This window comes from Chaetodon auriga, chromosome 10 (assembly GCF_051107435.1).
Source record: "Chaetodon auriga isolate fChaAug3 chromosome 10, fChaAug3.hap1, whole genome shotgun sequence".
Classification (NCBI taxonomy): domain Eukaryota; kingdom Metazoa; phylum Chordata; class Actinopteri; order Chaetodontiformes; family Chaetodontidae; genus Chaetodon; species Chaetodon auriga.
The window spans coordinates 27,700,747-27,713,815 of record NC_135083.1 but is presented as its reverse complement, the minus strand read 5'-3'; the positions used below and the strand labels follow the sequence as shown (position 1 = coordinate 27,713,815).

The following is a 13,069-nucleotide window of genomic DNA, read 5'->3' as shown; positions in this document are numbered from 1 at the left end:
TATTATAGCTACGTCAACTGCCATGACATCCCACTGCAACTGCTACTACTATTAGTCATTCATTCATTCATCTTCTATACCCGCGCATCCCATTTCGGGGTTGCGGGGGGCTGGAGCCTATCCCAGCTAGCAATGGGCAAGAGGCGGGGTACACCCTGAACCAGTCGCCAGCCGATCGCAGGGCTACATACACAGACACACAGACAGACAACTCACACACTCACACTCACACCTACGGACAATTTAGAGACCAGTTAACCTAATGAGCATGTTTTTGGTCTGTGGGAGGAAGCCGGAGTGCCCGGAGAGAACCCACGCATGCACGGGAAGAACATGCAAACAAAGGCCCTGCCCGACCCAGGGTTCGAACCAGCAACCTTCTTGCTGTTAGGCACGCGCACTACCTGCTGCGCCACCGTGCCACCCTTACTATTAGTCATACTTCCATAATTATTCCATCCATAGTGCTGTATCATGTACACATACTATCTGTTACTAATATGCACATATATCACACACATAAATATATTATATATGCATATACTATGCTATGTATACTACATGTAGTTAAAAGTCTATTATTAGAGCTGTCACTGTTTACTGTGATTACATTTCTGTCCCAGTCGCTCTCTCTCTCTCTGTTTCTCTCTGTCTCTCTCTCTCCCCCTCTGTTATGCCCCGGTCTAGGGGAACCTTGACATAACAGATGTGCTCCCTCCAGTCTTCCCACTCCAAAGAAGGCCAGCAACTAGATAAGCCGAAATCAAACAAGGTGCAGTTTTATTTAGCTTCAGGGGAAGAACAGGCCAACATAACAAACAGAACAAACTAAATCACCCTACACTTTCCTAATAAATAAAAGGAAAATAAATGACAAATTTATAACCTAAGCTCCTGACATAAAAACACAGGAGAGAACGGGTTCAAAACAAAAGCCTTCTCCCCTCTACTTAACTGCCCTAACTATTTACAACTATTTACAATATTTACAAAAGTTCAAAACTTAATTTTCATACAAAAGTTCAAATCTTTTCACACACTCAGAGTCTGCTAGCTCAAACAATCCAAACATCATGCTGGCATTTCCTTGTGGTGGAAATGCTGGAGGGAGGGGGGAATGTAGGCTGCCGGTGTTCAAATAGACCGGGGATCCAACCCCTGACCAATCACGCTGCAGCAGCCATCATCATGCTCCATTCACGCTGGGGAGAGAGAGGGAAAGAGACACACACACACCGGGGGAGGAGACACCGCGGCAAAGAAAAAAAACACATACACACTCAAAAATGACCCACAGGGTCATAACACCCTCTCTCATTCTCTCTCTCTCTCTCTCTCTCTCTCTCTCTCTCTCTCTCTCTCTAACCCAACTGGTCGAGGCAGTCCACAGCTTACACATCTTTAAATAAGAGAAAGCTGTCTTCAAATTAAGTGCTCATGAAATGGAAAAAGTAAATATTATAGAGGGAAACAAATGAACTGTGAAAGGGCAGACATCGAATTGAATAACACAAAGTTAAAGTCGTTCATTTTATTTCTTCTTTGAATTGCAGAAACAATTATTTAAAGGCATTACTAATACTTTTTTTTTTTTTCCCAAATGGTCTATTTAATGACTGACTTTACTGTTGTGAATTAGTGCTGTGGAAATTGTGTCAAGAAATGAACATTACCATGTTTGCATGTTACTTGGCCTTTTATAAGACCTATATTTGAGACCATAATTTGAATGTTACAATAAAATTTGCAAAGACCTGAATCTCTTTTTTGAAGTCTTTGTGTTATTTTTGTTTGTTTTCTTTTGACTGTTTTCACTTTGATGGACAATGATGTACAGATGATGTCCAGTTCTTAAAGTGAACAGACTCAACCACCGCTAACATTTCCATGTTAGCGGTGGTTGAGTCTGTTCAGGTTGCCAGAAAGAATTGTCCAAACACATTTCCAGATAACCAGTGTGCACCACTACATTCACATTTGGGTGTTTTCCTTATGTGAAAACAGTGAGCAGCTCAATGTTCCCGCTTGTGCAAGGCTTCACACTAAGCCTAATTATACCTACCCCCTCTCACCCACACCTCCCACTGCTTTTCCTTCCAGCACCACTTCTGCCACTATTCCAAACTAACTGGTAACCTTTAATAATTTGAGGCCAAGAGGCTCTTTATCAGAGCAGCCTGAGATCGAGTCAGAGGAGAGAAGCAAACAGGAGCTGTTTATGCAAGCAGCGGGAAGTTAGCCTATTGAGGGATGTCAGGTCAAACAGCAGTTGACAGTGTTAATATCTGCTCTAGTTCACCATAAAGACATGTAAATAAGCAGAGAGATGGCTCTCAGATGGAGGCTGACAGAGTAGTGCTGCAAACAACAGGCAGCTGGGTCCTGGATGCAATGCAGAGAGACGGACAATAAAATGTCTACAGACAGACAGACTTTCTAATTTTCCATAAATTGTCTGTTGCATGAAAAGCTGTTGTCAATGGCCAATGTTTGCAATCTTACACAGGTTGTGACATCTACTAGAATCCTATTTTTACAAGTGTCATATTTTTATTCACTCTCTATGGCTTGATTTATTTTGGGGTAAAAAACATTTTATCCCATTTTTTGGGAGCTTGGTAAAATATCCATCAGAAAATTTGTCCTCCCAACCAGATGTTGGCTTGTTGCCAGAACAATGTGGTATGAGGATACTGAAACACCAAGGTTTTCTATAGTGTGTGTGTGTGTGTGTGTGTGTGTGTGTGTGAAGAATATGTAAATGTTTCATAGGCAGATTAGTGAAGTTGGTGGACACACATGCACTGCTTAGAAAAAGGTCTGTAAAGGACAGTAGCAGTTTTATCAACAAAGTGCACAATTTGAGATCTTGTATGTAACTGGATGACGTTAACTTACAAAGTGTTAACAGTATTATAAGTGATAAAATATGTTGTTTTGCATGTGATGAGGGTAACCAAGACAAAGTTGAGATGCTGCTCTCTCTTTCAAATGAACATCTCCTGGTGTAGATAACTTGGATGATTTTTTTTTTTTTTTTAATTGCAGGTAGGCTGCTTTACAAACCAATATGTCATATCTTCAATAGATGTTTACTCAACTGAACCTTTCCAAAGCTCTAGAAAGAGTCTAGAATCATTATGTCCTATGAAGGAGAAGCAGATTTCACTGGCTTGAGTTGTAGACCTAGTGTACTCCCAGTGCTGAGTAAGCTACATGAGAAGATATTTTCAATCAAATGTTAAATTGTCAGCAGAGCATGCTTACAGGCCAGGGAACTCTACCAGCACTGCAGTGGTACACATGACTGACAAATAGTTAACACATGTATGACAGGAAACTAGTTGGGGTGGTTCTCTTGGATTTTACTGCAGCTTTTGATGTCATTGACCACAGAATTGCAGAAGTCAAATGCTATGCCTTTCCCCTTTAGCTCTAGATTTACCTCTCCGGTGGAACATAGCAACTGATTTTCAATAGCAGCTTTGAAATGACAGAAAAAAAAAAAACATTTTGAAGTGTTCCGCAAGTGAGTTTCCTTGGGCCACAGTTTTTTTCAATTCTCATAAGTGATTTGTGAGATGGGCGGCACGGTGGTGCAGCATGTAGTGCGCATGCCTCACAGCAAAAAGGTTCGATCCCCGGGTTGGGCAGGGCCTTTCTGTGTGAAGTTTGCATGTTCTTCCCGTGCATGTGTGGGTTCTCTCCGGGCACTCCGGCTTCCTCCCACAGACCAAAAACATGCTCATTAGGTTAATTGGTGACTCTAAATTGTCCATAGGTTTGAGTGTGAGTGTGAATGGTTGTTTGTCTGAATATGTTGCCCTGCAATCGGCTGGCGACTGGTTCAGGGTGTACCCCGCCTCTTGCTCATTGACAGCTGGGATAGGCTCCAGCCCCCCGCAACCCCGAAAGGGATAGGCGGGTATAGAAGATGAATGAATGAATGATTTATAAGATGGGGGAAAAAAGCCCATGTAGTTATTTCTGCTGATGACACATCTTTGTTTTGTGCATCACCAACTGTAGTGGAGCAGAGAGAATCTGCACATCAAGTTGCATACCATTACTAAATGAGTGAAAATGAACAAGTTAGTAGTGAACACTGCCAAAACTAAATGCATTGTATTTTAGTAGTCAGAATGTTCTCCCTAACACTACTGTGCTCAACTTGTCTATAGATATGATATCAGTTGAGCAGGTCACTGAAGCCAAATTACTGGGTGTTAAATGAAATAAATTTACTGTCTTGGTCTGACCAGATGGATTTCATTGACTCCAAGATGTTAAAGGGCACTGCTATTTCAAGGAAATGTTCTGCATATGTTTCATATTCTATTATGACTGGTGTCATTAAGTCACTTGTTCTGTCACACCTGGAGTACTGCCCGGGCATTAGGTCATGTGCTGCTGAAAAATATCTATAAAAAAAAAAAAAAAAAAAAAAAAAAAACAACTTCTAATTGTACAGAGCAGAGCTGTCAGATTAGCTCTTTAATGTTCTTTCTGTACTAATGTGTGTGAGATGCATTAACGACTAACCTGTCTAATTGTGGAGGCTAAATTCAAATCTGTTCATGTAAAGTGCGATATGCAATAATACACCACAGCTCTTCTGTGAAAAACCAGTATGTGCCAGCTTTTGTTTTTCTTTAGTACAAATTATATTACGAGAACTGTTCTCTATAGAGGTTCCTCTGGCTGGAGGAAGCTTCCTAATATCATCAGACAGGTCAAAAATAGAATTTCTTTCAAGAAATCACTTAAACACAAGTTGAGTAATCTTTCATAGATGTTATTGGTGTCTTCTTCTTCTTCTTCTTCTTCTTCTTCTTCTTCTTATTATTATTATTATTATTATTATTATTATTATTATTATTATTATTATTATTGGCTGGTATTGGCTGTTTTGGAACCTTTTTATTTGTTTTTTATTAATTTTTTGGTGCCTTGTTATTGACAATTTCGGTTTAGTTTCTTTATTGGGTTAGTGTTGTTGTTTTATGTGTTTGGTATTAATTTTGTTTTCTGATCTTTATTTTTTGACTTATATTGCATTTTTTGGTCTTTTGATTCAGTGTGATTTTAATTTGTATTTTTTTGCTGTTGTGTTAATGAGGAGCACAAGACTAGCCACTACTTTGTTGAAGCTAATGGGGACCCACCCTCTGAGGTCTAAGGGCATTTTCTCAGCTTGTAAGCTGAGTTTGTAAGGTAACGGAAAGGTCCATAGTAATTTCATGAGTATCCATTGATTTGTACCACACAAAATGTAGATGGACACACAAATCCACCAATTACGCACAGTGAGACGCACATGATGTGTGTTGAGCTCTCATCTCGGCCTCCAATTGCTGAGTGACACGTGAAAATAACTCAGAAGTGGAGAGTCTACAGATTCTAACAAATTGTTCAAATGAACGACAGAGGAATGTGCATTCCTTCGTATGGCTCCCTGAGATAGCGCTTCACTTCACTCCTCTTTAGCCTTCAACAGTCTGTGAAAACCTATACCTGAATTCTGTGGAGCTGGTTGCAGAACAGCTCTTTACCATTTCAGCTGTATGTCACACTGAAGGGGACACTATGAAAGTATCTAGAAATAATGCCCACCCTCTGGCCAATCACACTCAAGTATTAGCTGTTGTCATGGTACAAGTGTTTATAAAACTGATCAAATACTGTATGTAAATAAAAACAGATGTAATAAAAACAGATGTTGTGGTTCATGTGCTGCAGCCAGTCAACGCCTACATTTCATCCAAACCACAGGAACTAGAGGGGCTTAACACTTTTCTACCCACTCAGTTAGTCAGACAGCACCCTGGGCTCTGTTTAGTTTCCACTGAGCGAGGAGGAGAGGAGAACACTGTGAGTGATAAAGAAAAATATATCCTACAAACATTCCATCAGTGGATACGATTTAAATTCCTCTGCTTTTCTGGCAGCATTCTTGAGTAGGTCTTGTCTTTTATTTATTTATTTGCTATAAAGCTTCTTGCTTTGCGTCTTGCCAAACTGAAGCAGCATCTGTTTTTCAGGCAATTTCTAATTAACATCTATCCCCCTGCCTCCACTCAATTCCTCATTATGGGAATGATGTAAATATATGTGCTCATCCTTTTTGATTTGTTGACATGGGAGCATGCCAGTTGACAGCAAGCCTAGTCAAAGGGCTTAGTACTGCAAATTTTAATAGCAGTTGAGACTAATATTAGGCACCACACTCATTGACATTCAGGTGCACACAGCCATGTCAACACACTGAACTGGTTGCTGCAGGAGGACGGGCACAGTACTGGGGGTGCTTTTATTAGAGTTTTTTAGGGGAGGGGGTGGAGGGATGAGGTCCCTCAGTGCACAGGCTTCTTGAATATAATTCAACACATTTCTTCTCCTCATTGATTTTTTTAAATAGGTTGTTGTTAATGGAAGTGTATGTGGAAGTGGTGCAATGTGCGGGGTGGGGGTGGGGAGTAGGAGAGGCCCCCCACATCCCCCACCCCACCTCCTTATCTCAGGCCGACAGTTGTCAGGAATCACGAGCAGAGGCCTGAGTTAGCGAGGCAGGCAGGCAGGCCTGGGGATATGGATCAAAGAGACAGAGCTGGAGAACCAAAGCAGCTCTGATCCCCCAACACTGAAACCCACTCTATTCTATCCTTACTCGCCCGCTCTCTCGCTCTCTCTTTCTCTCACCCTGACATCAAATAGCAAGCCAAAGAGCTCCACCATTCCAAAGCAGGCTAAATCTTCCTCTCACAACAAACCGGGGAGGAAATGAGAGTGCAAGAGCAGATATGTGTTCTTCTTTACTTGTGTGATGTGTTGATGTGTTGGGGTCACTGTGGGAAGTAATAGCTTCATCTTCAGTGGCAGGTTGCTAAGTTGTCTGACCTGACTAAAACGGATTAGTAGTCCAGCATCATTGACCATCTGACTGAGGAAATAAACTCCTCACCACCTTCAGGTCTCTACAGCAAAATAGATTTATGGGAATTTGTCAAAAAGTGTGATTTTTAAAAAGGCTTTATTTTTGCAGGATTTTCTTAGGGGGAGGGGTGAAGCTGTGAAAAGGGTTTCTATTTACACATGCAATGCCATCGCAGGGATGGCATTTCATTCTGCCATTTTGTCTTTCTGTCAATAAGACTTGGAATTGGCTGCACACTCCATCTTCATATGAAAGTCAGCCTCTAATTCTTTTCCATTCAATTTGAGAGGAGGAGGCGCTGAAATGGCTTGTGTGAATTACATTCCAAATGCAATATAGCTGTTTCAAATTGAATTATTGCCTGTCAGACGTACAGCATATGGTCTTCCTACAATTTTGAAGTGGGATCTTAGGAAATTCTCCCTACATTGTTATCTCATGTAAATGCCTGGGAACATGATGAAAGGGTCAACAGCAGTGAACCCATAATGGAAAAGCTTCAGCTGGGACTCAGAGCCATTCAGAGCAGACTGAAAGGACAATAAATACAGGATGCAGCAGCATTCACTGCAGATGCATTTCGTGTCAGGAATGAATACAATTTCAATCAAATGAATTTACTGAAGCTATTTTGATATAAATTTGATGGGATTTCTTCCACAGTTAACTCATATGTTGGTGCTCTGTTCTAGTATATAGTGTATGTCTAAAAGCAGTCCTGCCTTTAGCTCATAAATATACTTGAACAATGTGCAGGAAGATGCAGCCATTTAAAATTCTGATGTTCATTATTTAAAACAAATAAAACAGCAGAAAATAAGAAACTACAACATAAATGTAATTTATTAGCTACATTTACAATGGCAACATTTTCATCTCTTCAGACGTGATTTTCCACTTAAGTGGCTTTGAAGTTGTAAACCATCTTTGTGCTCATTCCACTGCATTATTTAAGTTGCTGTATATGATACTTAAGATGACTGAGATATTGAAACTTAAGAGAACATGTTATTAATGGATGTACCATTTCAGCACATGAATATATATTGTGCTTTGTGTCCTTCAATATAACCTGATGATTCAGTGAACTGAGGGAAGAGGGCTGCAGTATTTTCTTCAACAAGTTCATTTCACTGAGTGATGTCAGTAATATGTAATATGTATAATATGTATAATATGTATGTGTTGAAGGTTGCCTGGTGCTGCAAAATACAAATGGACACATTTACTGAATTCAGAAAATGCGCGTCTCTAACTCACCAGTGGAAGATGCGAGTGAGCTGAGAGTGATCGTTGATTGGCTTGCTACCTGCTGGCAATGAGCCAAAAATTCCCTAATTCATAGTTCATCTATTCAACAGATTATTCTCCAACTTATCCACTCGACTCTGTGGACCCACCATTAAACCACCCAGCTCCCTGGCTGGCCATTCCCTGGACCTTCCATGTTTTTTGAGTCTGTTCACACTGATATTGGCTAATAAAAATAATGTAAATTGTATGAAAAAAATAAATAAATTCTGGACCTTGGACAAATGTAGTTGAAGACCCCTGCCCTAATGTAAACCAGCACTTTTTCACATACTTGGGTGGATGATTGTAATAGATGAAGGTGGCCTCTTGATAGCTTCCTTTTGTATTATTAATCACAGACACAATGATAAATAAATATGTGCTGTAGAAACACAACCCCAACTCTCCAGTACAACAGAAAATCTCTTTTTTTATCACCAAATCCTCATGTCAAACAAAGTCAAACCAACCCAGTCTGAAAAAACAACTGTCAAATACAATGTGAAGAATAATAGAGAGCAGTAATTGCAAACAAATGTGGTGTTCAATTGGATTTTCCAACTATTTCAAGCACCATTTCAATATATAATATTTTTTTCTGCCTATTAGAAGGATCATGTTGCTTAGGGTTGGCTGCACTGCCCAGTGTTTGTGACTAATTGCATTACATTTCCTCTTAAGCCAGTGATGTATATTGATACGAACCAGTCATCTATTCTACCACAGAGAACAATCCCTCATCAGCACACAACATCTCATTTGGAATGGTTATTGTTAGACCATGACAAGATAACACGGAGAGTCCCTCTCTCCTCCCTGCTAGTGTGAACACACACACATTTCTGCTTCCAACTCTTTGCGTTAACATCTAGCAATGAGTGATTTGAAGTGAAGATTCATGACACTTCAGTAAGACAATCACAGGAAGGAACTGACACGCTGATGCTGTTTGTCCACAGGAAACTGTACTACAGCCTAAATACAGCCGTGCTCAGACAAACATTATCATTACACAAAAACCCTATCACAAGACAAGAACATCAGTGACTACGTTTACATGCAGTCAATATTCAGGTTATGGTCAATATTCCGGTTTCTGAAACATTCCGAATAACCTGTTTACATGCGTGAGCAAACAGGGTTATTCCTGTATACATGGTAATTATAATCAATTGGGATATCCCGATCGAAACAGCGACGCACGGACGACGTGTCAACGCACGGAGAACGTCGTCATGACGCAATGCGCGTCATTTCAGCTTAACGTAGCGTAACTTTTCGCTCACCTTCTTGTATATCTCGCTATCCTGGTACTTTCTACTTTTTTTTTTCTACTTTCTACTTTCTACAAAAGACATGATATTCATGTCTTTCACCAAACTTACGATGTGATTTGTCTCCTCCTCGCTCCAAAAGTGTGGTGTCCTCCGTTTCGCCATAGTTCCTGCACTCAAAAGACCAAGATTCCTTGCGAATACAACATGCGCAAACATACAAATTAATGTTCCGTTGATGGGGATATTCCGATAGGCGTATACATGACCAAATATTCGGGTTAGAAAAGGAGTAACCCAGGGGTCATATTCGGGTTTTTAAAAACCCGAATATGAGGTTTTTAAAAACCTGGGTTTTTATTCGGGTTTTTAAAAACCCGAATATGAGCATATTCCAGTTATTCAAGATGTTTACATGGCCGTGCGCAACCGGGTTATTGCTGATATTCCGGTTATGAAAGGGTTTTTGACTGTATGTAAACGTAGTCAATATTGAATGGTTCTGCAAAGCTCTGGATTGCGTTCAAGGAGACAGCTTTTTTATGTCCAAAAATGATCACCTAATGTCTGCAGGTGCAGAACCATCCAATATGCACATAATTCCTTGGAATATTACACCTGCCAAGGGAGGTCATCGACGTGGCAGCGCGCATCAGAGGCCTCCGATGCGCACCCCGGCTGCGCTCTCCCGGTCGCGGTAAGGGTGACAGTGGCTCTGACCTTCGCCACCGGGTCTTTTCAACATACCGTGGCCTCGGTGGTGGGGATCAGTCAGTCCGCTGTCTGCTCGGCTATACATGCAGTTTCGTCCAGTCTAGTCCGACATGCAAATGAGCACATCATTTTCCCTGCAACACCTGAGAGCCAGCTGGAAACTAAGTGTTGAAATTTGGATTCCCCGAGATCCTGGGAGCAATCGACTGCACTCATGTGCAGTTGCGTGCCCCAGAGACCCAAGCCCACATTTATGTGAACCGAAGGGGGGTCCATTCCATCAATATCCAGGTGATCTGTGACTCAAATTGCCTGGTGACAAACGTGTACGCCAGTTTCCCGGGGTCGGCACATGACTCGTTCATCCTGGCGAATTCTAGCATCCTTACAGTCTTTCAGGGGACACCCCTCTGGACTGGTGATTACGGCTATCCACTGAAAGCGTGGTTGATGCCACCATATATCACACCTTCAACAAGACGGCAGTGTGCCTGGACCTCCCAGACCAGAACGTCGGTCTCTTCCTGAGAGAAGTTTGGGCGTTGGACAGTTTCCTGTGCGGGCTCAATCATCCTCGAAACTTGCCATGCGCCTCGCCAGCAGCGTTTTTAAAGGTGAGGCGAGGAGCTGGTGTGATTGGTGAAGATTGGACTCGGCTGTGTCAAACCCACTCCCCTCCCTCCTTCCAAGTTGCGCTGCTGGGTGAGACTGAGATGAGAAGGGGGAGTAGTTGCGCCCGCAGCACAGTGCACAAAAATACCAAAGTCTGCACCACCACACCCCATCGGCGAAGCGGATCTGACTTTGCGCCGCACCTCTGCCGCGCCTGTGGCAGAAACGAAAATAGAGCCCCTACTCTTTTGATGGAGGCTGGCCACCTCTCCCCACCTCTATCCCACATGCAAACCTAGAACGTCCCGAGACCAGTCTGTACACCAAACACACAAAGACTAAACTCATATGGATCATCTATCAGCAAGACAGCAAACAAACTGACCCACCATAATGTCAGAGTAATGAAGCATTAATGGGATTACAGCAATGCATGACAGCTCAACACCAATGAGGTTAATGTTTAGTTCTTTCTACTTTACTTGACCCTCATGCATAAATGTTACAGTAGTCTAGCAGGTCTTACCTGTGGGGAGAGTCCATTGCTTACAGGGTTGACATGGTTGCTAGGTGCTGCAGAGCTCATGAAGGTTTCAGAGTAGCTGGAGAAGCTGTGGCGGTTGGAGGCTAGACCGTAGGCGGCGGTGCTGTCATTGCCACCACTCTGGTGCATGGTGGATGGAGGTAATGGCTGGGGTCGGTGAACTGTACCACCACTATCTGAAGACCAAAATACAACAGCACATAGCTGAGCACCTAAAGATTCATAATATAAAAACCTGTACACCCACTCTTCTTGGACCCTGTTGTTGTATACCATGGTACTTCTTCACTTCTTCAGAACAGGACAACAGGAACATGGCTAGCAGTTTGCCCCTGCTGCCAGTCAATGGGACTAGACACTTTCTGGATATATCAATGAACAGTGCCAGAAGGTGACAACATGGCTTTCAAGGGAGCAGCGCGACAGCAGGCATGGCAGCATGATTTGCATATATATATATATAAAGAAAAAAAAATACTTTAAAAAAATGAGAGGAGGTGTTTGTCTCTGTAGCCACCACGCCCCATATATATATATGTATATGTGTGCACATAGTGCACATATACATACAGTGCTCAGCATAAACAAGTACACCTCCTTTGAAAAGTAAGATTTTAATCAATATCTCATTGAACACAAGAACAATTTCCAAAAGACTGAGTTTCATAGAACATTTCTTCAAACTCACAACATGAAAGAAGGTTAATAATATAACTTAGATCACAAAATCTTCAGTTTTACTCAAATTAGTTGATGCAAAAATGAACACACCCCACAACAAAAACTACTACATATAGTATTTTGTATGACCTCCATGATTTTTAAGGACAGCACCAGGTCTTCTAGGCATGGAATGAACAAGTTGGTGACATATTGCAACATCTATCTGTTTCCATTCTTCAAGAACGACCTCTTTTAGAGCCTGGATGCTGTATGGGGAGTGATGCTCAACTTGTCTCTTCAGAATTCCCCCATAGGTGTTCTTTTATTGTGGCCAGCCGAAGGCACACCTGTGTGAAATTCATGTTGTCTAATCAGCGGGGGCGGGGCATGTGGACAGGCAAGCCAGGCAGTTGCTTGGAGCTCCAAGTGTGCAAAAACCAAATTTTTGCGGCATGCACAGGTGGGTTGGGGGCCCCAGGGATTTCATGCTTGGAGCCCCACGAGACCCTAGCAACGCCACTGCTAATCAGCATCTTGATATGCCACACCTGTGAGGTGGGATGGATTATCTCTAAGGAGAAGTGCTCACTAACACAGATTCAGACAGATTTGTGAACAATATTTGAGAGAAATGGGTTTTTTTGTGTATATAGAAAATGTTTTAGATCTTTGAGTTCAGCTCATGAAAAATGGGAGCAAAAACAAACGTTTTTTGCGTTGATGTTTTTGTTCAGTGTATATATTTATATATTTGAACATATATTATATAACATATATTTTATATATAACAAAATGCTTAAATAAAATAAAAATAGATAATTGTGTAATTTAACGCTAATTGTCACCATAAATAAATACATCACAAATCAAATGAGACAATAAATATGTAAATGTTAAATTTACTTGTTTGTTCATTTATATTTATGTTTATATGTTTATCCATCTTTAATTGTATTTATTAATTCATATATTTAGTCATTTATTCACACATTTATCTTTTTAATAGTATTATTTGTATACTTGTACTTACTATAC

General features: G+C 41.2%; 1 protein-coding gene across 5 annotated transcripts in view; it reads right to left on the bottom strand.

Moving 5' to 3' along the window:
- LOC143326775 (paired box protein Pax-7-like) overlaps positions 1-13,069 on the bottom strand; it is an 82,541-nt gene that overhangs the window by 24,010 nt on the left and 45,462 nt on the right. For all 5 annotated transcript variants that reach the window (XM_076740650.1, XM_076740653.1, XM_076740651.1 and 2 more), the window contains one exon: positions 11,354-11,547. In XM_076740650.1, coding sequence (XP_076596765.1) covers positions 11,354-11,547 — 194 coding nt within the window. The remainder of the gene's footprint in view (positions 1-11,353; positions 11,548-13,069) is intronic.